This window comes from Nansenia antarctica, assembly GCF_963989245.1.
Source record: "Nansenia antarctica genome assembly, chromosome: 2".
Taxonomy (NCBI): Eukaryota; Metazoa; Chordata; class Actinopteri; order Argentiniformes; family Microstomatidae; genus Nansenia; species Nansenia antarctica.
In genome coordinates, this window is record NC_137675.1 from 1,322,894 (window position 1) to 1,349,412 (window position 26,519).

Below are 26,519 nucleotides of genomic sequence, written 5' to 3' on the forward strand. Positions count from 1 at the left end.
CTAGTGTTTGGTGTGTTTAGTGTGTGTTTGGTGTGTCTTTGCGACAGCCCTCTGGAGGTTGATGCCAGGGGAGGCTGGCGGAGGTAGAGATCGGAGGCCAGGCTGATTGTTGATGAATGGAATGAGGAACGGTATCAGACATGTGTGGCTGGTTAGCGTGTTAGCGTGTTGTTGTTCTAGCATGTCAGGGAGCCGTGTGATCGGCGGTGTGGTTTCCTCTTCCCTCCCCCCCTCCTCCCCCCCTCCTCCCTCCTCCCCCCCTCCTCCCCCAGTCTGCAGGGCTGGGGTTCGGTTGCACAAGTTGGCAGCTTCTTTTTTGAACCACGAAAGCTTTCAGGTTACCACTGTGTCAGATATCTTAGAACGTGTGTGTGTGTGTGTGTGTGTGTCTCTGTGTGCAACTCGCAGTTGTTAGCATGCATGTACATTATTAGCCACGTGTCTAACACCCTCTCCCTCTCCTCCCTCACCCTCTCCTCCCCCCTCTCCTCCCCCCTCCCTCCCCCCCTCCTCCCCCCTCTACAGAGGTCAAGGCCCAGCTGGCCAGTAAGAATGGTAAGAAGGCTGAGGCAGCAGGCGGCAGCTCCTTCTTCACCTGGTTCATGGTTCTGGCCCTGCTGGGCGTCTGGACCTCCGTGGCCGTCGTCTACTTCGACCTGGTGGACTACCAGGGCGTCATGGGTGAGTCCAGCACCGCACCTCCCCCCCGGGGGAGACAGGGGAGGCCTGGGGAGACAGGGGAAGGGGAGGGGACAGGGGGAGGCCGAGGGAGAGGGGAGGGGACAGGGAGGGGCTGGGGAAGACAGGGGGAGGTAGAAAACATGGGAGGACGGGTGTTTTGTCGTAATGCGTGGCACGGGAAGAGGAAGTGTATCAGACGTGGTGTGTTTGACGGACACCGTTCCGTTGTGATACCGTTCCTCATTCCAGTCCTTTCCCCCGTCCTCCCATTTCTACCTCCGGCCGGCCTCCCACAGCTTCTGCCACAAGTGTGTTTCCCTGAGAGCCAACGACAGCCAATCAGCTGGCCTCTACTACTACTAACTCCTGCCTGGCTGGCAAGCGGCCATTTTAGATGCTACTGGCTGAAGCTCTTTAGCCCAGGGATATGCTAACATGCTACCACAACACAGCTAGCTAGCTACAGCTTCTGTTTTGGCTAGCTACTTGCTAACGTTTGGCTAGCTACTTGCTAACGTTTGGCTAGCTACTTGCTAACGTTTGGCTAGCTCCTGCTTCACATGTTAGAGGAACACACTTCCTACAGGACACACTGTTCAGATCTGTACACCCACGCTAGCGTCGCTAGCTCTGTGAGACCACGGCGTTGTTGTTGTTGTTGTGGACAGCACAGGCTTAGCCGCTAGCTAGCAGCCAACGCTAACCAGGACCTGGTCACACTGACTGATGCATTTTTTTAACTGTCAACACTTTATAACTTTCTTTCCATCTCAGCCCAGAGACTCCATAGTGCATGTTTATGGATCTGAACACTAATCAATCTGTTGAATCTCTTGTGTCAATCTTTTAAAATTAATCATCTTGACTCAATTAATAACCTTGTGTGTTATGTGATGTCTCTGCTATTGATGTAATTACGGTAATTTGAATGTGACTGTTTCTGATTGGTCCTTTAATCCCTGCATGCAGCCAAGGCTAAGGACTTGCGTATTAACCTATCAGAAGCACTGCAAGGTACGATGTTTGTGCCCACTGGTCACGCCCACCAATCATGATGTCATATGTCAATCAAACCTGTCTCACCCCCCACCCCCACCCTCTCATCGTCATAACAACCCATCATTGGTTGCACTTTACATTCCGTCTACCCTATGCCTGTGTTATAACTATGTAATAACATTAACGTTGTATGAACACAGTAATATATTAGTTAGTATTAGCATAGTATTGGAGCAGTCTGTGCTCTTAAACAAGTAGAGAAAAGAAAGTCTTTATAAAGCTTTAAAAAACACAAACCGTTCAACTTCAAACCACCGATGTTCTGGACTAATTGATTACTAATGTGGAACGTTCAGCCCAGAGAGGACCAGAGCGGTTGGTTAGAAGAGAGGCACCAATGAAGACGTCCGTTTTCTATTGGCCAATGCTATATTAGCATATAGTTCCTTCTAAAAAACCTATGGAGCCCGTTGCCAGGCAACCATTTGCCTGCTTGGGGGAGGAGCCAGTCAGAGAAATATTGTATATATTATAATCTTCAAACTGAACAGAGACTGTCATTCTCTACAACCGTGAAAAGTTTTATCCTAAATGTCAGTCAGTAGTTTAACCTTCAAGAGAGATTTTCCAAAAATGTTATGAGTTGTGCGTCTGAAATCGCCCTTTTTCGTCCGCCATTTTCTCCCCATCTGAAGTCTTGTTCCCCTGACGATTTCCATCTCTTAGTCCAGTAAAATAAATAGATTGGGTATATCAGGAATACAATTTGGGATATTTGAAGCCTCCAGTAATTTCCGCCACTCTTCTAAAACCCCCCTCTGAGCTGGTTACAGAGTTACTACACCAACGTAGGGCCACAGAATGGTTACAGAGTTACTACACCAACGTAGGGCCACAGAATGTAAAGTGCTAGCCGCTAATTAGCTCCTGTGTGTCTGTGTGGCGTCTCATCACCTGTTAATGTCTAAGATATTGTTCGTGTACGTTGTGTGTCATTAATACATGTATGGTGCTGGTACATCAACTAGCAGGTGTAGCATTGATAGTGAATAACTTTATAACTTTATTGACATCGTGTTTATATATACAACAACACTCCTACTGCCCCTAAAGCCATCCCATATTCCATCCCATTGTCGATAGTACCCCCCCCCCCCACCACCACGACCCCCTCCCCATAACAACCCTGTTGACCCTACGGCTAATGGCTAATGGCTAACTCGGTTGCTACGGTTACCCCCGTTAGGTAAACTCGTGTCGTACGATGCTGACGGAGACGGCGACTTCGACGTGGAGGACGCTAAAGTTCTGCTAGGCAAGTTCACACAGTCTGAGCCTGAGGACTGTTGTTACCCATAATGCACTGTGTGTGTGTGTGTGTGTGTGTGTATAGATGTATACACACATAGCTTAGCATGCAGAGGAGAGAGCTGCTCCTCTCTATGCTAAGCTATTCTAAAAGCTACGTGTGTGTGTGTGTGTGTATATGTGTTTGTGCGTTTGTGTGTGTGTTTAATTACATGACTGTATTGGGTTTTCTTTTGCATGACTGACTCTGGTTTAGACATAAATATCTGATCAACTCTGTTCCCACGACAACAAGCCAACAAGCCAATCCCCCCCCCCCCGGCAATTGAGGTCTGCATGTGCATGGTCTGACCAGGGCACCTCGCGTGTGATTTCGACATTCTGTAGTACTGACCACACACACACACACACACACGAGACTAGGAAGACATGCAGGACTGACACACACACACACACACACACACACACACCATGCTAGAGTGTAGCCACCCTGCTAGCATCACCTCAGCATAGCCTCTCTCTCTCTCAGGCTCCTGATGCTGCAGCGTCCGTGGTTCCTTAGCAACCGGCTCACTCCCTGAGAGTTGGTCTGGCGATGCGCTCGCTATCCTTCTCCTCTGCTGCTCCTGATAGGTCAGATCTCTGTGCTCCGGGCAGGGCAGGTTCACGCCACAGCCTAGCCTTGCCTAGCCTAGCCTGCTGCTGCTGAGGAGGCTCAGAAAAGACTCTCGTCTCCACCGGACCAGAGCCAAATCCATACGTTAAACACATGAAAGTGTTGAGGTGCGCTTTGTTTTTAGGTCATAGTTTGGACTTTCAGGGACTATTCCACTGCTTCTGGGGGACCAGGTGAACTAAATCAAGCGCATCTCAAGTGTTCTGGAGTATTTGACGTATGAATTTGACCGAGGCACTAAGCATGTCCCCTCTATGCTATGCTAAGCTATAAGTTACTCTCTCTCTCTCTCGCTCTCTCTATACGCTAAGCTATAAGCTACTCCTCTCTCTCTCTATGCTAAGCTAAGCTATAAGCTACTCCTCTCTCTCTAAGCTATAAGCTACTTCTCTTTCTCTATGCTAAGCTATAAGCTACTCCTCTCTCTATGCTAAGCTAAGCTATAAGCTACTCCTCTCTCTATGCTAAGCTATAAGCTACTCCTCTCTCTATGCTAAGCTAAGCTATACGCTACTCCTCTCTCTCTATGCTAAGTTATAAGCTACTCCTCTCTCTATGCTATGCTAAGCTATAAGCTACTCCTCTCTATGCTAAGCTAAGCTATAAGCTACCCTTCTCTCTCTATGCTAAGCTATAAGCTACTCCTCTCTCTCTATGCTAACCTAAGCTATAAGCTACTCCTCTCTCTCTATGCTAAGCTAAGCTAAGCTATAAGCTACTCCTCTCTCTAGTCTAACTCCGCTTCATGCATCTTAGAGCCGCAGAGATCTCCCTCGCTGCCTAACCTCGCTTACAACTCTCCACCCTTTCCTCTCCTCTCCCCCTTTTTCCTGCTCTTCCACCATCTCTTCCCTCTCTTTCTTGCTGCTCTCTTTCTCTGCTCTTCTCTCCCACCCTGCCTCCTCCCTCCCTCCTTCCTTCCTTCCCTCCCTCCCTCCTTCTCTCCTTGTGTCCCCCTCTCCCCCCTCTCTTGTCTGCGTAGGCCTGTCCACAGACGTCAGTCAGGATCAGGGAAGCCCCGCCTCCTCCATGGAGGAGGCCTCTGATTGGGTGCAGGGCTTCTTCACCTTCCTGTTTGGCCTCGTGAGCCCGTTTGAGTCGCTAGAGGAGGATGAGGAGGGCGGGGCGGCGGAGGAGGAAGGTGGTGGCGGTCGAGGTCGCGGTCGCGCGGCGTCTCAGGAGGAGGAGGGGGGCGGGGTTCAGGGCCAAAAGACCTGCGTGATCGTTGGCCTCCACAACCAATAAGCACGCTCGCTTATCTCAAGCCCCTCCTCCCACACCAGGGCAACCAACCGATAGCATGCCTTATCTCAAGCCCCACCCACCCACATCAGGACAAACCAATAGCGAAGCCATATTTCTTCTCACTGAGGCGGTGGCTACGGGGTCCCTACGGAGAGAGAGGAGCTTTTTGGCCCTTAAGGCTTCCCGTACCTTGATTAACCTGATGACCCTGGTAGGAGTGTTTGCAGGACTGCCTAACCGTAGGAAACTCAGAGGTCAAGCCAAGATTTTCCGATGTGGAACCGAGACTTATGCCTTTGGGAACTTTTTTGAAATGTCAGACTGAATTACACTTCTCTGTGATTGGTGCATTTCCTGCTGCACAGACGGTTTGCAGAGAAAACTGAGAAAGTTACAAAGCTTTTACCATGAACAGATGCACTTGGACAACGAACAGCTTGTCTCTCTCTCTCTCTGCGGCCTGCAGTCCTGAACAAAACAACAACAACTTTGTGACAGCGGCTGGTGAAAGGGAGAAAACAAATCTGCAACCAATCGAAATGTTCAGACTTCTGAAACAGAAATACATTTCAATGTTGTTGAGAATCACAACACACACTCGCTGGTCAAGCCAAAATACTGCAAAACGCAATGGATTCGTTGAGTAATCCCCACTGCTATCTAGTTAACTACAACACTACTTTACATTGTTAGCAGGCTCACAAAACAAGCTGTGTTAGTTAACTAGCGAGTGTGTCATTGGTTTTCAACAACGCTGAAATGCGTTTCCATTATAAAAAAAGATGAGTCCGAACATTAAATCGGCTGCCGACTTGTTACCCCTTTCACCAGCAGCTGTCACATTTTTCCACTTACAAGGAAATGTACTTTTACTTGATTTACTTAAGTTGTTTTTGTCTACCTCTCAACCGTAACCCTGTTGATGTATGATTACGTTAGATTAGATTGTCTAAGGTTATCTCCACATCGCTCGGCTCAAGCGTTCCTTTATGACGATATTCCTTTGTCTCTTTTCCATGTACTGTACAGTCTGACGACAGATATTCCTTCTTTTGTTCGTTGTTTGGTTCTTTGGTTCTTTCTCGTCCAGCGTTTGTCTTCGTCATCCACACCGTAAACGTTGAACACAATAAAACAGGTTTTTCCAGGTGACACAGTGTAACAGTGTTAAGGGCTTGTATAGTTATTGTGAGTGTCAGCTAAGACAGACCAGGTATTTCCTGACTGATGTGTCGTAAAGGTGACAGCCGTTAGCCTCGTTAGCGCTCTGAAACCAAGGCGTCCGGTGGAACCTCTTCTCCTCAACCGAAGCGTCTAGAAATCTTCGAAATGCGCTGATGTCATTCAGGTCGCTGTGAGATACAGGGTTGTGTTCTGTAGCTTGAGGGGTTTCTGACGACGCCTTTTGCTGAAGTGGAGGATTGGTAGCATTGTTAGCATGACTGAATGTCTTGTGTGGCCCCCAGGGCACTCACACTCACACTCACACTCTCACACACACACACACACACACTCACACTCACACTCACACACACACACACACACACACACACTCACACTCACACACACACACACACACACTGGATGTCCGTGGCTCGTAAATAACGAAGGAATCAGTCAGACAGCCCCGACTAGAAACCTGCTGAGCCTGCTCCTGGGTGGAGTACACGCACGCACACACACTCACACACACACACACACACACACACACACGCACACACTCAGTCATCTAGCAGGGGGAGTGGCATAGGTGGGAGTACAGGATCGATACCCAACAGGTTTGACTGGCGTTGCTCACCTCAACGTGCTGAAGACTTTTAGAACGGGGCCTGTACGTGATTGGTTTAGAACAGGGCCTGTACGTGATTGGTTTAGAGCAGGGCCTGTACGTGATTGGTTGAGAACAGGGCCATCAGGAAATCGTGTATCATGCTCAATTTGAATATATTATATAATATAACCAACCGCCTGAGTGAGTCATCTGTAGTTACCATGGAGACCGACCTGACTCCCACCTGCCCTCTGTAATACAACTGCCCTGGTGACCTAGTTAGCGAAGACTGCTGGTTGTTTCAGGGGTGGTTGAGTGGTTAAGTGGTTGTGGTTAGTAGTTAGTTAACCAACGCCTTGTATGTTTGAAGATGGTTGAAGATGGAGCCTGTTCCCATTGTTTGTTCTTACCAGTTGGGTCATGAAGGTCATGAGTTCAAATCCCACCTGGGAACACCACCACTAGTGTGCCCTTGAGTAAGTCACTTAGCCCTAATTTACTCCAGGGAGACTGTCTAACCCTCAGTTCCTCCAGGGAGACTATCTAACCCTCAGTTCCTCCAGGGAGACTGTCTAACCCTCAGTTCCTCCAGGGAGACTGTCTAACCCTCAGTTACTCCAGGGAGACTGTCTAACCCTCAGTTACTCCAGGGAGACTGTCTAACCCTCAGTTACTCCAGGGAGACTGTAACCCTCAGTTACTCCAGGGAGACTGTCTAACCCTCAGTTACTTCAGGGAGACTGTCTAACCCTCAGTTACTCCAGGGAGACTGTCTAACCCTCAGTTCCTCCAGGAAAGACTCTCCCTGTAATCTCTAATTGTAAGTCGTTTTAGATAAACGGTAATGGTAAAAATGTAAAATGAATAAGAATGACGCTGTAAAACACGATGTTTAGCCTGAGAGGAGATGGGTAGAGGAAGGCGTTATGGGGGAAACCGTAGACCGTTCTGAGTGTTTTAGCATGTCGTTGTCCGAGGTTTCATTGCAAGCATGCAAGCTTGTAGCATGGGTATGTTTTTGAGTCGATTTTTTAATATTTGAAAACGATTTTATTGATTTTGTTTAATCACATCAGAGTTTTGTTTTTTTTGTCGGTTAAAAAGCTGTTTCCATCCTAACTCCATGTTACCTCTGTTACCTGCTCTGTTACATCCTAACTCCTCCCCCTCTGGTGCTGAATGTCAGATAAAGCTGGAGGACCTCAACAGCAAAAGGTGAAGCAAAGAGGTACTGGATCCCAACGGAGAATAAACCACGAAGAGGCGCTAGGTGGCGCTGTCGTGCCTGCCTGCATGGCTGCACCGCCAGGGGAGGCACACCTAGTGGAGAAACTGTGTCACTGCAGGGCACGTTTCCAGACGTTAGCTAGCATGGCTCCTTTGCGCTGCTGTGTCACTCTTCTTAGCGGTGGGAGATGTCGTCCCGTCGTCATTCTTGTTGTTATTCTTCCTTCCTAGTCGACTCAAACCCCCCCGCCCCCCTGCCGACTAAGGTCAAGAGACAAGGGCAGCCTAGTCAATCTAGGAATAGACGAATTATGTTCCAGGTCATCCAGGCCAGAAGCCTGCCTAATGTGTCTACTAGTAAGCTAGTTCATGCTCTCAACATTGTGTTACACTGTGTTGTTTTTGTTGTTGTTGTTGTTGTCGTCATGTCATTCCAGGGCGGTATTCCATCACTTATTTTGATAAGTCTCGAGAAACGTATCAAAATAAGCCTTTAGCCACGTTGATGGAATACCCAGAAGGCTCTGCATTGCTTTGCCGTGTTAAAGTGGCATGTTTCAACATGTTACAGTAGCATGTTACAGTAGCATGTTTCAGTCCCGTTAGCAGTTTCAACACCTGTCTGTCTGAAGGCTCACCCCACCATCTATCTAGTCGGCGTTTTCAGTATGAAAAGATACGTTTTGCAGTATTTAACGTAATTGAGTATGTGTAAAATGCCTAAAGGGTGTCAGTACCTAAATGGTGTCAGTAACTACATGGTGTCAGTACCTACATGGTGTGCAGTATGGTTGGCATGAGCATTCAGACACGTCTGGCCCAGTGCCAGTTTTGTCACCACGTCCCCCAGCTGCTGTTGAGAATAAGACGCCTTCAAGCTGGTCCTATCAGCGCGTCTATGCCAAGACCTAAGCCGGGGCTTAATCCGGGACCTAAGCTGAGCTGTGCTGATGCAAGACAAGTGTTTATCAAAGCCTGCCAAAGGGCTCTGGAGGAAAAGGCTTAAGAGTGGTTGAGTGGTTGAGTTAGTGGCTTGTGTTGCTTTTGTGTTGGTGGTGTCGCTGCGGCCTTCCTTCCCCTGCGCTGTGTCAGACTCGCTAGGCTGGCTGTTCCCCGTTAGCGGGTGAGCGCCGTGCGCTAACGACCTCAGGCTACGTAGCATCTTAACCTCTGGGTTGTTTTTTCCATTTTGAATGTCAGATGAGAAACCGGGAGAAGGTTCCAGAGGCCGTGCCAGGAGAGGTACTGCTGCACGGGGACAGGCTTGGTGTTCCTTACTGCGCCAACATGGCTTATAACCACCGTATGAGCGCTCGTAACCTTTGTGTGGTGTTGTTCCGAAGTTGTGTTTACTAGTTATGATACGTTTGATTTTTAAACAATGAGTCGTTAATATGCTGCCTGGTCATGACGTCGTGAGTTAGCTGCTAATGGCTAATGCTAATGGCATGCTGAACCCCCCCCCCCCCCCCCCCTTAGTATAATAGTTTGGGTGTATTTTAATAATAATTCATAATAATTTCAATATTGGATATCATCTCTCGCTGTTGCTCCAACTGAACCCCAATAAGAGTGTAATAACAGGCTTATTAACAATGTAATAACACAGATTATTACAATAACAGGGGTTTGTTCTAGCATAGAAGACGTGGTCCTCGTTCTAAGACCATGGCCATGTTTACTACATTTACCTGACAAAGCCGCCCACCCCAAACACCCAGGGCTCCATGACACCTGCCTGTGTTTACGCTAGCCCGCGCTAAACATTAGCTTCGTAGCCAGCATTGTGTGTTTACGCTAGCCCGCGCTAAACATTAGCTTCGTAGCCAGCATTGTGTGTTTACGCTAGCCCGCGCTAAACATTAGCTTCGTAGCCAGCATTGTACTGACTGACAGTGTGGCCCACCCCCCCCGGCACTACCAGCATGGCGAGACCCCCCCCTCCCCACTGACCCCCCCTCAAACCTCCTCAAACCCCCATACAACCCCCACACACGAGACCCCCCCCTCCCCACTGACCCCCCCCCTCCCCACTGACCCCCCCTCCCCACTGACCCCCCCTCAAACCGGTCTGACCCGGTTCTGTTGTGGTTCTGACGCCCCAGAGAACCACCTCACCAGAGACGTGGGCCTGCAGCTGCGGGAGGCGCTGAGGCGGCAGCTAGCCATGATCCACGAGCGCGTGGAGGCCAAGAAGATCGCCCGCATGGCGCTGGCCGAGGTGAGGAGCCTCCTGGCCCGGGAGGAGGCGCAGGCCGAGGCCCTGGGGGCGAAGAACACCGCCATGGCCACCAAGACCAGGGAGAGGGTGGCGGCTAGGATGAGGGAGGAGGAGGAGGAGATAGAGAAGGAGGCGGCGGAGAAGGCTCTGGCCAAGGTCAGGAGGGAGAAGGAGAAAGAGGAGAGGAAGGAGAAAGAGGAGGAGAAAGAGGAGAAGAAGGAGAAGAAAGAGGAGAAGAAGGAGGGAAAAGAGGAGAGGAAGGAGAAGGAGGGAAAGGAGGAGAAGGGAAAGAAAGCTAAGAAGGAGGAGGCTACGAAGAGTAAAGACCTCAAGGCTTCTAAAAAAGTGAAGGCGTCTGACAAGGGAGGCAGGAAGTGATGTCAGAGTCTTCCCCCTCTCTCATGACGATCAACCAACCAACCCCCCCTGGCGGTGACACAGGAAGTGAAAGACCCAGGAGACACGCCACCAGCGATGGGGCGTCTCCAGTTAGACCACCCCTGCGGGGAGGGGTAGGAAACCCCAATAGCGGGCGTAGGGTCGCTATAGTATAGTGCTGTAGTGTTTTAGCCAATCAGGGCTTCTGACTTAAACAAAAACAAGCAAGTGCTCTCTCTCCTCCTTGAAGAGGTGTGACTGGAGGAGGCGTAAAAGGCTGCGATGAGCAAACTACTAATTCAGGTGTGGCGTACTGTTCAGAAACTGTCCTAATATTGTTATTAGACACGACTAGATGTGTTGTTTATTCATTTTTGACTTCACGGTCCAAAGACCAAGTTCTTCGTAGCGGAGAGGAGACCATGTGGTCTGACAGGCATGGCTGTCGCTGTGAGGATCTGAGGGGACTGAGGGGATCGGCGGTGTGTTTCTGTTCTCTGTTAATAAAGTTGCTGGATCCTTTTGAGGCTTCCTGTCTTTGGAGTACGCGTGTCTCTCACTGTCCAATCAGATGCTCTGTAGCTACACAGGTGTCCAATCAGGAGCTTGTTAGCTACACAGTTGTTTGGTTTTTAGGTAGTAGTGCGCTGGTGAATACAGACCCACTCACAGAGACCTGCTGGGGGTCCAGGGGAGGCTGGCGGAGGTAGGAATCGGAGGACGGCTCATTGTGATGGATGAAAGGGAGTTCTCACATTACAGTGAGCACGTCCTCCGATTTCTACCTCGGCCAGCCTCCCCTGCGGTGTCTTCACACTGAAAGAAAGAGAGAGATTCCTCTCAGCAGCGTCGTCCCTCCACCATCCCTCTCTCCACTCTTCCACTTTGACATCTATTACTTTCTTTACTTTCCCTTGCTCGTTATGCTGGCTGTCTCTCACTACTGCAAACCTCACTCCTTCACCCCCAACAGAACGGTTATTCACATCAAAACAATATATATTTATATATATATACATATAAATGATATATATAATAAATATTTCACAACCAAACAATGTCATTTAACAGTCGAAGAGCAAAAGCAAACCCAAGTCAGTCTTTTTTTGAAAATGTTTGATTCTGTTTATGACCGATGATGATTTTATGTTCTATTATGTGTTTTTTTTTTACTCTTACAATACAACGTACTTAGAATAAACGTTGTTTTACTATGTTACTATGAAACAGTACATGATATTTTAGCCCTCATAAGGATCTCACAGAACATCGCTAATGAGCGCGTCTGTCAATGAACAGAATGTCGCTAGGCGGTTACCATGGTGACCAGACATGTTGTGTACGGGTGGTGGTAGCCTTTATTATGGGGTGTCCCCCGAGCGCTCGTTGCCGTGCCAACCCTGTGCGTGTGCGTGTGTGAACCCCCTCAGGACTGAAAGAGAAGGCGACCGTCGAGATCACCAGAGAGGCCCCCGCCACACCCGTGGAAGAAGGTAACACACTCACACACACACATGTATGAACACACACACAGACACACACAGACTCACGTATGAACACACACTCTCACACACACACACACACACACACACACACACTCGCGTATGAACACACACACAGACTCACGTATGAACACACACACACAGTGTGGTGGTCTAGTGGATAGTGTGTTGGACTTCCGATCGGAAGGTTGTGAGTTCAAATCCCGCCTGAAGCCACACCACTACTAGTGTGCCCTTGAGTAAGGCACTTAGCCCTCAGTTACTCCAGGGGGACTGTCCCTGTAATTCGTAATTGTAAGTCGCTTTGGATAAAACACACACACACATTCACGTATGAACACACACACACACACACACACACACACACACACACACACTCTCTCTCTCACACTCATCACAGATGACAGATGTAGGGTTAGAGATCCCTGGAGCTTAAACACATGAAACAAACACACCTCTGTAGCAACATGGAGCCCTGCTGAAGGACTGATGAGACCTCAGATACCATCAGATACTGATATTAAAACATGACTCTTATCAATACTCATCAATTCTCATCAGTCGGCCCCTCACACTGCAGCTCCACCTCTCCCTCTCAGACGTCCGTCATCTCTGCCCCTCAGAGAGCAGGAGGAGATGAGTCACTAGAGGTTGACCTCTGAACTCTGACCTCTGGGTGTGAGGAGAGTGGGCTGTCCTGAGGGGCTCTATCTCTGACCTCAGTGGGAGGGACCGATGGGGGAGAGAGAGAGAGAGAGAGAGAGAGAGAGAGAGAGAGAGAGAGAGAGAGAGAGAGAGAGAGAGAGAGAGAGAGAGAGAGAGAGAGAGAGAGAGAGAGAGAGAGAGAGAGAGAGAGAGAGAGAGAGAGAGAGAGAGAGAGAGAGAGAGAGAGAGAGAGAGAGAGAGAGAGAGAGAGAGAGAGAGAGAGAGAGAGAGAGAGAGAGAGAGAGAGAGAGGGGGGTAGAAAGGGAGTGGTAGAGAGAATGAGAGAGAGGACGGGGGTAGAAAGAGAGGGAAAGAGAATGAGAGAGATAGCAGAGAGAGATGGAGGGTAGAGAGAGAAGGGGGGAGGGGTAAGAGAGAGAAGGGGGGAGGGGTAGAGAGAGAGAGAGAGAGATGCCCCAGTAGGGATCTATGTCAGTAGTTAACCATTACCCAGCTTGGACATGGAGGCTGTGTTGATTCACCTGTGGAACATACAACACACACACACACACACACACACACAGAGGAGCTCTCTCATTGGCCAGGGCGTCCATACACTCTCCCCAGGGAGCCTCCCTATTGGCTGGCCGGCGGGGGAGTGTTAGCCGATAGCCCAGAGCCGATAAGCTGGTCGCACCACATACCTGACACTGTTGTGTAACGTGCACACGCACACATGCACATGCGCACATGCACGCACACGCACGCACACATGAACATGAGGGTAGTGGTGGTCTAGTGGATAGTGAGTTGGACTTGGGATCGGAAGGTTGTGAGTTCAAATCCCGCCTGAAGCCACACCACTACTAGTGTGCCCTTGAGTAAGGCACTTAGCCCTCAGTTACTCCAGGGGGAATGTCCCTGTAATTCGTAATTGTAAGTCGCTTTGGATAAAAGCGTCTGCTAAATGGCAAAATTAATTAATTAAATTTTAATTAATTAACATGGACACACTTGCACATACATACATACACACCTGTGTACACAACCTTAACCCATCACCAGCTAGTTAGGGTTAACCTTAACCCATCACCAGCTAGTTGCTCAATGATGTCTCAGTTAGAATGTTCTGGAATACTGTTGACGTGTTTTTGTGACGCTTTGACGTTTTGTCCCTTCCCAGCAGCCCCTGAGCTTGTGGTAGAGGAGGTGGTGGAGGAGGCGGTCGAGGCAGAGGAGGAGTACGAGGCACCGCCGGAGCCCGAGCCAGAGGTCGTGGAGGCGGAGCCAGAGCCAGAGGTTGTAGAGGCAGAGCCTGAACCCGAGCCGGAGCCTGAGGTGGTGGAGGAGGAGGAGCCAGAGGTGTGTGAACGCTGGGTTTTAGTCTGTCCACATTAATGTATTATTATTAAAAAAAATTATGAATACATTGAGCTGTGAATAAAAACACGTTTACATGTGCCTAGGCAAATAAAATAAATACATTAATTAAAATATGATTAATAAATTAATATTATATATATATATAAATGTATATATTATAAGTTTAAAAAAATCATTCACCGATTGAAGAAAATGTAATGTGTTATTAATATTGTTGCCATCATCATCAGGTGATTGAGGAGGATCCTGAGATTCTGGAGGAGGAGCCAGAGGTTGTGGAGGCGGAGCCAGAGGTTGTGGAGGCGGAGCCAGAGGTTGTGGAGGCGGAGCCAGAAGTTGTAGAGGAGGAGGCGGCTCCCGTAGAGGAGGAGCTGGTGGAGGAGGCTGCCCCTGTGGAGGAAGAGGCTGTCGAAGAGGCTGTTGAAGAGGAGGCCGCTCCCGCAGAGGAGGAGGTCGTAGAGGAGGCTGCGCCCGTAGAGGAGGTGGTTGAGGAGGCTGTGGAGGAGGAGGCTGCCCCTGAGGTTGAGGAGGAGGAGGTTGCCCCTGAGGTTGAGGAGGAGGAGGTTGTCGAAGAAGCCGCAGCAGTGGAGGAGGAGGAGGAGGAGGCCGTACCAGAGGCTGTCGAAGAGGAGGAGGCTGCTGAAGAGGAGGAGGCTGCACCTGAGGCTGAGGAGGCCGTCGAAGAGGAGGCTGCTGAGGAGGCTGTCGAAGAGGAGGCCGCACCTGAAGAGGCTGTGGAAGAGGAGGCTGTTGAGGAGGAGGCTGCACCCGTAGAAGAAGAAGTCGAGGAGGAGGCTGCCCCAGCGGAGGAGGAAGTCGCTGCTGAAGAAGAAGAGGCTGCTGAAGAGGCAGTAGAGGAGGCCGTGGAGGAAGAGGCAGCACCTGAGGAAGAGGCAGCACCTGAGGAGGAGGAGGCACCAGAGGAGGAGGCACCAGAGGAGGAGGCAGCACCAGCAGAGGGTAAGTGTCGTCCGATATTTTTTACGTTTACATTTTTAGACATTTAGCAGACGCCTTTATCCAAAGCGACTTAGGACGAATACATTTGTCTAAGTAAGTGAATCATCTATCCATCAGTCAATCATAATAAATAGTAATCTATGCCAAAACCAGGGGCAACTGGCAGTCACGATGCTAGAAGAAAGAAGAATTATTATTATTATTATTATTTTAATTTATACTAGAGAAACTGAGTCTTGGGTTAGTCTTGTAAACGTTCCTCGTTCGTTCTCCTCTACAGAAGAAACACAGGAAGTAGAGGAGGCCACAGAAGAAGAAGAAGAAGAGTCACAACAGGAAGCAGGTACGCAGACTACACATGACAGACACGCACGACACACACACACGTCTATTTTGTGTCTATTCAGTTCAGACTTATTGACCTTCTGAGGTGAAATTAATTAAAATGAACAGTCATTGCTGGCCCACAAGAACACATTTAAAGGGATATTTCACATATTTGGAATATCCCTTTAAGCCTTCATACTACATCATTCACACACTAGACCATCATCATCTTACCCGCCGTGCATTACATTGAGTCCGTCGTCCCGATTTCTACCTCCACCGGCCTCCCCTTAGTAAACCCAGAACTCTGAGGTGGTGATTGGTTGTTGGGTTAGTAGGACGTCTCTGTTGACCAATCCCAACCTGGCTGTTCTGACTACTTCCTGTCTGCAGAAGCAGCGGAGGAGGAAGCATTCCCGGAGGAGGAAGAGGAGCTAGCAGACGAGCCTGCAGAGGACCTGACCGAAGACTTTGAACAGTTTGAAGATGAGCCAACAGGTAAACAGAAACACCACGACTCTCTTGTTGTTGACGATAGAGATGTGTCAGTTTTACGATTCATTTTATGTGTTTATTGCTTGATTCTTTTACTGTAGCAGGTAAACAATGCGATAACTGACTATTTACGGCTCAGAATGAATGATTTGGCAGACGTTGTAGGCTTGTACACGCACCTCATTATCACTGAGTCTAACATACCTCCTTCTGAGGGTCCTGTCAGTCTCCCAGGGACAGAGAGACCTCCAGTAGTACAGGGGGAGGCTGGGACCCTCCCCTGGTGTTCTACCTCCCCCAGCCTCCCCTGGTGTTCTACCTCCCCCAGCCTCCCCTGGTGTTCTACCTCCCCCAGCCTCCCCTGGTGTTCTACCTCCCCCAGCCTCCCCTGGTGTTCTACCTCCCCCAGCCTCCCCTGGTGTTCTACCTCCCCCAGCCTCCCCTGGTGTTCTACCTTCCCCAGCCTCCCCTGGTGTTCTACCTCCCCCAGCCTCCCCTGGTGTTCTACCTCCCCCAGCCTCCCCTGGTGTTCTACCTCCCCCAGCCTCCCCTGGTGTTCTACCTCCCCCAGCCTCCCCTGGTGTTCTACCTCCCCCAGCCTCCCCTGGTGTTCTACCTCCCCCAGCCTCCCCTGGTGTTCTACCTCCCCCAGCCTCCCCTGGTGTTCTACCTCCCCCAGCCTCCCCTGGTGTTCTACCTCCCCCAGCCTCCCCTGGTGTTCTACCTCCCCCCCCCCCACCTCAGAAACACGTGTCTCTGGCCAGGCCTCTCCTCTGGGCTCTGACCTTTGAGAGAACTGGCCCTTCTGGCTGTCTGAGAAGATAAGATGTACTCCACGACCCTCACCCCCCCCTCCACCCCCCTCACCCCACCTTTGAAGCATGCGCCAGGTTGTGTGATCCATTAGGTAGCGTGTGCTTGGACATGCGTGTCCTTGGCGTGATGTGTGCCGTAGCTTAGACATACGTGTCCCATACGGTCGACACACGCAGGAGTCTGGCGCTAGGGAAGACTCAGTCGATTCACAACGTCTTCATGAGCCCACACAGACACACAATGGACGGTTTTGAATTCATTCATTGAATTTGAATTCAACTACTAGTCTGCTACTACAGCAGGACTACACCCATTGATTTATTATTACTTTATTGTGTTGTTGATTTATTGGTTGTTGTACACTGAGCAGCAACTCACCAACTGCCAAATAATTCCGGAACCTTCACCACCTAGAGTGTTCCAAGTGTTCCATGTGGTGTCTACCTAGCAACAACACTCTGATCGCTTACAAAATTGAAGAATCATAATTTATTTATTTTGGGTGAATAAAGTCACCCTGGTCAGAACGTAAGCACTGAGTGGTGACATCAGTCGTTCCCTGAGGTGTTGGGCAAAGAAACGCCAGACATCGCTAGGGGGAATTAATGTGTCCAAAGGTTGTCTGACTCAGTCGCAAAAAAAAAGTTTGTTCAAGCTGTGTTGACAGTAAACATGGAGGTAGAGGTAGGGCTGTGTTCCAGAGCACCAGGCTGCCTGTGGCAGTCCCAGCGTTTCATCTGTAATGGAGGCGGCTCTGTGGAACTGATAGGACAGAGCTCCCCCTAGTGGCGGCACGAGGGAACACAGCTCCTAAAATGGCCCTGGGCCCATTCCCACCATTCCCAGTTAACTGTTATGAGGATGTAATTGGCCTCTTTTTATTAGATATCCTGAATTAAATTAGATTAGAATTAGGTTAGTGCCAAGTTTAGGGTGTTGATTTTAGATTATGTGTGGCTTTAGGCCCAGTTATTATGAAGAATAACTATGGCTGTGTACGAAAATTCGCTCGGAGAGACAAAATAATTTGATTGGAGGCATTCCATGAGTGCTGATCAGATTTCCAGAGCGAATTTACGAACTATGTGTTCAGTAAATGTGTATGTATGTATGTATTTCTGTATGGTATATACATGTGACAGAATATAACCAAACTTGTCCCAACTGATTTTAGATTCTGTGGTGTTTTTATGATGTTTTATTATTATTGTAAGACATTATAAACGACACAAATACAACCAAACTTTATTGAAACTGATTAACCTGTTCTTCTCCGACCCTGTCACTAACGGACCCATGTCTCTCTCTCTCTGTTTGGTTTCCGTAGAAACGTAGAGTCAGCTGTCTCGGCGCGGTAAGGCGGAGCCAGGACCAGCCCACCTCGCATCCCAATGAGCGCGTGCAGGAGCGCTCCTTTTCCTACCACCCGAGAACGACTTCACGTCGTCGCGACCTCCGTCACGATCTCTCCGATTCCACACTCACACACTCTGAAAAATACTTATTTTGTTTTTTGTTTTTTTTGTGTTCAAAACTCACTGTTCCTTAACTTGTTTGTTGAATTTATGACATTTTTAATTTTATTTTCTCTCTTTTACCCGTTTTTTTTTTTTGTTTGTTTGTTTTTTCTTTCTTATTTCGTTTTCCATTCCGTTGTTTTTTTGTTTTTGTTTTTTTTTGTGTGGAAGAAAAACTACAAATTCCCCATTTTCTAATAATGGCAAAAATATAACAGAATTTCTCTTGAGGATGTAGGTAGATTATGTTTGTGAGGGTAGCTAGCGTTTTGCTAACGAGAATGTAGCTAGGTTGTATTTCTTTTTACTGTGGACATGAGGCAGAGGTACACGTTGCTTCGCTAGGCAGAGGTCTTCACATGTGTGAGCTGAGCCGGGCCGCGCCTGGTGTACATGTCTGTGTGTTCAGTGTGAAGGTACTATGCTGAGCTGCACTGATCTTTCGCGGCGATATGTCATCACTCTTTTTAACTTTTTTTTCTATTACCAGTATGTATTGAGTCGACACTTCAACATGTTGCATATCTAAGGCTGGCAGGTGAACACAGACGGGTTAGTTAGGTTGCGTGTGTGTGTGTGTGTGTGTGTGTGCGTGCATGTGTGTGTGTGTGTGTGTGTGTGTCTGCTTACATGTGCACAATGTGAATGTGTGTGTGTGTGTGTGTGTGTGTCTTAACGTGAATGTGTGTGTGTGTCCTTACAAGGAAGTGTGTAAGTGGGTATGTGTGTGTGCGCTTACACTAAGGTGTGCACGTGTGCGTATGTGTGTGTGTGTGTGGACATATCGCTTTGCAAAACAATCCCTATGAGCCGTAGCATTAAGACGTTGTTGAGACTCTTTCCTCATTTTAGTTTTTTCTCCCCCCTTCCTCCCCCGTCTCCCCCCTCCCTCCCTCCCCCATCTCCCTGGCAGTAGCCTGCCCTCCGGCGTAGCAGCACGCAGCAGCAGCCAGGGATGTGAACCTACGTGTGTTTTATTTTATTTTATTTTATAGGATCTTATGGGAACAATAACACTTTTTTTTTTTTGGTCTTTCTTTTTTCCTTTTTTCCCCCCGCTGTCAGTAATTGGAGTTAGAATCCATATAGGCCAGGCTTTGTGTCCATTGATTGTTGTTATAATTTTGTGTTATTGTTCTGCCTTTTATGACCACATATTTGGTGTGGAGGAAGCTCTTTCGACCATATTTGGTGTGGAGGAAGCTCTTTCGACCATATTTGGTGTGGAGGAAACTCTTTGACCATATTTGGTTTGGAGGAAACTCTTTGACCATATTTGGTTTGGAGGAAACTCTTTGACCATATTTGGCTTGGAGGAAGCTCTCTAGATGTGAGCGTAGATGTTGGGCTGTGCAGCCAGTTCTGGGACCTTAACAGATGCCTGTATTGATAGCTGAGGGGCCGACAGGGGGGTGCCCAGGTGTGTGTAAGTTGTTAACCCTTTGGGGGCAGCTCAGGAGGGCGATAGCTGTTCCCTCTAGGGAGTTAGATGGACCCCGCCCCTGGCCCCGCCCCGCCCCCTCCCCACCTAGCCCCGCCCCCTCCCCACCTAGCCCCGCCCCCCTCCCCACCATGCCCCCCCCCCCAGGTGAACCAGGCACTCCTGACTGCTGAGCAGTGTGTGTTTGCAGGTGTGTCTCAGGTCCCACCACACACACACACACACACACCTGGTCCTAAATGTCTAATGGCAGAACACTTGAACAACCTCCTAAAGGTTTTCTGCCTTATTCAGCATTGTTCACGGGAGAGGGGGGAGGGGCTTGCCGTTGTAGAACTCCAGCTCGTGAACGTTCTAGAACGTTGGCAGAACGTTCCCCTCCCCTCCCCTCCATCTCTCTCTAATTGAAGTGACCCCCCCCCACCACCACCCCCAGAACCATCTAGTCCAGAGGAGAGACTAGGTGATGGACGTTGAACGTGACAGACGGTCTCTACCAACACCTGACCCTTGACCCCTCGCTAGTGTTCTACTATTTGTTGTTGTTGTTTGTTTGTTGTTGTTTGTTGTTTGTTGTTGTCATGGTCGTTGTCAAAACAAGGACGATGATGCTAGCTAACTCGCGCTCTGGACCTGGGGCACACAAAAAAATGGTTGTGGGGTGTTGCAGGGTGGAGTGGGAGGGGACGGGGGGCGGGCGGGGTTGGGGGACGGGGGAGTTGGAGGGAGGGTTGTACCTTCGAGGGAGGGAGGGAGGGTGGGCGATTTGATCGTTGTTGGGTTTTTTGGGGAAGGGAACTGGTGTGTTTTTAGTCTGTGTTCCGAGTCCTTCCTGTGGATTCATTCCTTTTTTTTGTGTGTTTTAATGTTTTTGAATCTTTCCATTGTAGCAGTTTTTCAGTACATTGTGGTGCCCCCCCCTCCCCGTGCGGTGGGGGGGGCCTGAACCTACAGGAACAGCGATGCTGACGATGATAATGTGATAGCTGTGGTTTTGACGCTGCAATGCAAAACCTTCTCTGGGGAAAGAATCCAAATGTCCCGTTGGTCTGACCAGACAGGACAGGTAGAGATGCTAGGACTTCAGTTGTCATTTTTTTCTATAAATAAAAATAACACTAGTGGCTCTTTTCTACTTCTTAACCTAACACTTTTGAAGTCAATGTGAATTTTTAACGTGGTGTTAATTTTACATATTACAAAAACTTTACAAGATAGATCTGTTCTAGATTTTTAAAATATATTAAAAAAAAAAGAAGAAGAAGAATAATACACTTTTTAGGAGAATACATTTTGAATTCTGTAAATTAAAAAGAAAGAAAGAGGGGAAAAACGGAAGTGTTAAAAACTTTTTTCAAAGCCATATGTGACACAGGTGGGGGACTTTTACACCAAGGGAAAGACACGATTGCACAACCAGCAATAACCATACAGACAGACAGACAGACAGACAGACAAACATCAATAACCATACAGACAGACAGACAAACATCACTACAATAACCATACAGACAGACAGACAAACATCAATAACCATACAGACAGACAGACAAACATCAATAACCATACAGACAGACAGACAAACATCAATAACCATACAGACAGACAGACAGACATCACTACACATCTCGAAAAAGGGTTTATTTTGTATTGCAGTTCACACAGATGAACAGAGGAGGTTTAACTGCCAGGCTGAAGCCTTACGTAGTAATCTGCTGTTTCGCTGAACAGGTCTTTAAATTATTGTGAAATAATGAAATGGCATCCTGTCAGGAGGTCTGGACGCCTGTCAGTTTCTGTAAATGTTCTGTTCAGGGGCTGCAATAAAGGTTTGGGACAACAAAACACTCCTGTGTCTGCGTTTCTACTCTGTGTGTGTGTGTGTGTGTGTGTGTGTGTGTGTGTGTGTGTGTGTGCGCGCGTGTGTGTGTTTGTGTGTTGTGTGTGTGCACCAGGCCAAATGGGTCCTTCTTAGGGCAGGGAATTAATTAAATGAACCATTTTAGAGGAGAGGCCCTGCATTTTCAATAGAGATACAAGTGTTATTATTATTATTATTATTATTAGGCTACCATATGAAGGTGTGAGGACACTGAACCATGTTCAATTCAATGACAAAGGCGGTGAACAGGTGGCAGTTATGATGCTTGCCAATAAGACTCCTGCAGCCTCGCGCCTGCCGCCTTTTCTAGTGGTAGCCATTCATAAGCCTCAAGAATAGAAAGGCCAGATTAGACTTTGACAAAAAAACATCTAAAAAAGCCAGCCCTGTTCTGGAACAGCATTCTTTGGACCGATGGAACTAAGATCAACCTGTACACACTATATTTTGAATGAATGAATGAATGAATGGTCTTTATTGTCATTGCTATAGTACAGGTACCAAACAACGAAATTTGGGAGGGGTGGCTCCCCTGGTGCTAGGAAAAAAAAACTAAAAACAAGAAGGGAAAAGAGCTGGTTTACATAAATAAAGGCTATGTACACTATCCACTATACTATACTATACAAATAAAACACTGTGCTGTACTCTATGCTATGCTATACCTATTCTAACATTTCCTATCTCTGAACCTTATGTACCCGAGGGTTGTCATATTGCACATAGTGTTATTGCACATTCATTTAAAGTGTCGCAGTTTGCAGGTTTGAAATGTACACAGTTGTGTTTCAGTATTACACTTGATTTCAATCTAGTAGCTGCCATCAATGGTCTACTCCCGCTGCAGCCTGCAGCCTCGCGCCTCCCGCCTTTTCCAGTGGTAGAGGCTGCTGGATTCTCGTCAGGACCAAACGTCGAGTGGAGTGACTTTTTGATTGATTGATTGAGAACTTTATTAGAAGATTTGCAGAAGTAGGTACATGAAAGTACATATTACATACAAGGTCAACTAACAGGATAAAAAACCCAAGAAAGCCACTGGCTTATTTCAATTGGGGTCCTTGACAGGAAGGCGGTCGCTGCCACCCAGGGTAAGCTAAGCTAGCTAACCGCAGCAAACGGAGAAAAATGGCTTTAAAGTTCTTTGTTTTGAGTATCCTTTAAGGTGGCTTCTATACAGTATGTTAACAGAGTACAATATGGATATGAACACTTGATCTCTGCACTTTATATTTATATTAATTATGACTCTTGCACTTTGATGTTGGTTTGCACTGTCTTGTCCTGTCTTGCACCTGTCCTGCTGTAAACCGTGCTCCATGGTACCAAACCACATTCCTAACATGTTTACATGTCATGGCAATAAAAGTCTTCTGATTCTGATTCTGATTCTGATTCTGATTCTGATTCTGATTCTGATTCTGATTCTGATTCTGATACCCTCCTTGTATTCGCAGAAAAATCGCTTTAGGAAAGTTAACGCAGATACGAGGTAAGAAAGATTTTCCTATCGTTGTTCTATGAATGATTAGTTTAGTTTAGTTTATTAGTTTATGATGTCGTGGACAGTCCCCATTAATTAACTGTAAAAACAGTAAAAGGAGCATGGCTAATTTCCAGCTGTAGTCCTGTGATCCCTTCATGAATAAAACATACCTGGTGATCTGACGAACAGAATGTTAGGCTGACACAATACAGTCGTTGTGTTGTCCGGCAACACTTTCTTTATTTTCTTTAGGAAAAGTTAAAAAGTTCATATTTGATAACAATGTATATAAATATTTTAGTTAATATTTGATGTAGTGACACCACTTCCGATTTACCGCAAATCTACGGTAAAAAAATCAGTTGGACAGAAAACGTAGGCGTCACGTCATTGACCCACATACACATAATCATCTTTACCTCAGCAATGTCCGAGCTATAGCTATTCTGACCAATATTTCATTGACATGTTTTTTGGGGAGTCAGACATCGCTGATAGGTAATGTATGAATGGTCATTTAATATAGCTGATAGGTAATGTATGAATGGTCATTTAATATAGCTGATAGGTAATGTATGAATGATCATTTAATTCAGATGAACTTGTATAGCGAGGCTCTCTACTGAGAACACCGTTGGCTCGAGCTAACAGCCTGTAGCCACACAGACCCGCAATCCTCTCAGAGCGCGAAGTCGGTCCGCGAGCGAGCCGCGAGCCAAGTTCCCAGTGACGTATGGAAATAGAAACTAGTGAATCTCCCCCCCCTGTTGTGAAATGTTAATTCCCCCCCCCCCCCCACACAATTAGTGTAGCAGATTAGTAACAGAACAAGTTATCTCTGTAATATAATTTATAGACTTTATTGTTGAGCCACAAAGCCAGCCATCACAAAGCTGCTCTTCGTGGACTTCAGCTCCGCCTTCAACACCATCCTTCCAGACAGGCTAGTGACCAAACTACTAGACCTGGGTCTATCACACTCTATATGTGCGTGGATCAAGGACTTCCTGACCGACCGCCCCCAGAGGGTGCGGGTGGGCCCCCACACCTCCACAGCCCTCAGCCTCAGCACTGGGTCACCCCAGGGCTGCGTGCTAAGCCCCATCCTCTACACCCACGACTTCACCCCCGTCCACCCCAGCAACTACATCGTAAAGTTTGCAGACGACACCACCGTGGTGGGATGTATCTCGGGGGGGGACGAGGCGGCGTACAGGGATGAGGTAGAGCAACTGAGCAAGCTGTGCAAGGTTAACAACCTGCTGCTGAACAAGTCAAAGACCCAGGAAATCATCGTAGACTTCAGGAGGAAAAAGTCCGAGATCCAGCCCCTGCTCATCGACGGAGAGAGCGTGGAGAGAGTCTCAACCCTCCGATTCCTGGGACACAACATGCGGGATGACCTGGCCTGGAAGGACAACACAAAAGGCACCATCAAGAGGGCACAACAGCGGCTATACACCCTGAGATGCCTCAGGAAAGAACACAACAAGCAGGAGATACTGGTGGCCTTCTACCACGGCGCAGTGGAGAGCATCCTCACCTACGGCATCTCCAACTGGTTCCACAGCTGCACAACAGCGGAGAGAAACGCGCTACAGAGAGTCGTGAGAACAGCACAGAAGATCACCGGCGCCCCCCTCCCCTCTCTGGAGGAGCTGTACAACACACGCTGTCTCAGGAGGGCCTCCAAGATCTCCAGGGACCCGACCCACCCTGGGCACGTACACTTTGTCAAGCTGCCCTCGAACAGGAGGTACAGGACCCCGGCCGCTAAGACAAACAGACTGAAGGACTGCTTCTACCACAGGGCCGTCAAGGCCCTGAACACAGAAAAGGCCTAAGTTCTGGGCCCAGGACAGTCCGGACGGATTGTATGGCAGCTATTGCTGAGGCACAAACATGTACATTTTCAAGCCTGCAAACTGTGACACTTTAAAATAATGTGAAAAAATACTTTTGTGCAATATGACAACCCTAGTTGACTATCTGTGCAGTATAGTACAGTGGATTGTGTACATAGCCTTTATTGATGTAAACCAGCTCCTTACCTTGTGATTTTATGCTTTTATGCTTTTTCTAAAATGTGTTTTTTTTCCCTTTCCTAACACCAGGGGAGCCACCCCTCCTAAATTTCGTTGTTTGGTACCTGTACTGTAGCAATGACAAATAAAGTCCATTCCATTCCATTCCATTCCATCACTTAATTTTTATTAATTGTTTTACTGTTATGCACACCTTAAAACTGGAAAAGCCAAATGTGGTGGAACCCCAGAGAAACAGAGACAGAGGCCAGGAGAATATACAATGATTTATTAAGGATGATATACACAAAGAAATAGGCCCTACACTAACTAGTGGAAAAACAAACATAAGGTGTGATGCAGGCGATAGTTATGGGGTGTGTAATTATACTATGTGTGTGTGCGTGTATGAGGTCAGGGGTGTTGTATTATGTGCTGCGATACTACCCTAGTGAGCAAAGTCCGAGATCCAGAGGGGGTAGTCAAGGGGAATGTCCAGGGGTCGGGCCAGGGAGAGTGATCCAGGAGAGAGTAGTCCAGAGGGGAGTCCAGGGGTCGAGCCAGGGAGGGAAATCCAGAAGAGAGTAATTTTATTAATTAATTTTGCCATTTAGCAGACGCTTTTATCCAAAGCGACTTACAATTACGAATTACAGGGACATTCCCCCTGGAGTAACTGAGGGCTAAGTGCCTTACCCAAGGGCACACTAGTAGTGGTGTGGCTTCAGGCGGGATTTGAACTCACAACCTTCCGATCACAAGTCCAACTCACTATCCACTAGACCACCACTACCCTAGAGTAGTCAGAGGGGGTCCATAGATAGTTATGTTCAAGCGTTGGATCTCCGTCTGTAGCAGGGTTAAGTAGGCGGCTGTCCAGGTGGTGATTGGGACAGCTGGGCTGAAAGGTAATAGCCCACACCTGCTGCAAACAGAGCCAGAGATCCGGCCCACTCAATCCGGCCGGGAGGGGGCGCCAGAACGAGGCTCACGGGGCGTGTCAGATTAGGAGGCACAACATTTACTGTTTTGACACTATAACAATCTTGACTTCACTATCTGTCCACTTTCTCATCTGGTTCTTCCTGCTCTTGCTCCCTCACTCTCTCTCTCTCTCTCTCTCTCTCTCTCTCTCTGTCTCTCTCTCTCTCTCTCTCTCTCTCTCTCTCTCTCTCTCTCTCTCTCTCTCTCTCTCTCTCTCTCTCTGTGTCATCTCGAAAATAAAGAAAAGTGTTGCCGGACAACACAGTCGTGTTAGCTTCCCAGCTGTCTCGTGTGTGTATGTGTATGTGGGTCAATGACGTGACGCCTACTTTTTCTGTCCAACTGATTTTTTTACCTTAAAAAAAACATCAAAATACATAAAAAGATAACATGTATGTCTAATACCTTCCCCATATACATAGCTAGCTAGAAAACCAACTGTGTGGGATTTACAAATGATGTACATATTGAGGAGTGCATGTCAACACTTTTCATTATTTTAATTCAGTCGAATATTGAACAGAGGCAATATGGCCGTGACAATGGCGCCC

At 48.0% G+C, this 26,519-nt stretch overlaps 1 protein-coding gene across 1 annotated transcript in view; it reads left to right on the forward strand.

Moving 5' to 3' along the window:
* Positions 1-20,267, forward strand: part of asph (aspartate beta-hydroxylase) — a 29,967-nt gene extending 9,700 nt beyond the window's left edge. The window contains exons 2-9 of the mRNA XM_080524684.1: positions 526-681; positions 11,937-11,999; positions 13,837-14,015; positions 14,267-14,509; positions 14,591-14,996; positions 15,277-15,339; positions 15,717-15,821; positions 17,962-20,267. Coding sequence (XP_080380810.1) covers positions 526-681; positions 11,937-11,999; positions 13,837-14,015; positions 14,267-14,509; positions 14,591-14,996; positions 15,277-15,339; positions 15,717-15,821; positions 17,962-17,969 — 1,223 coding nt within the window. The 3' untranslated portion in view covers positions 17,970-20,267. The remainder of the gene's footprint in view (positions 1-525; positions 682-11,936; positions 12,000-13,836; positions 14,016-14,266; positions 14,510-14,590; positions 14,997-15,276; positions 15,340-15,716; positions 15,822-17,961) is intronic.
* Positions 20,268-26,519: the final 6,252 nt, after the last annotated feature.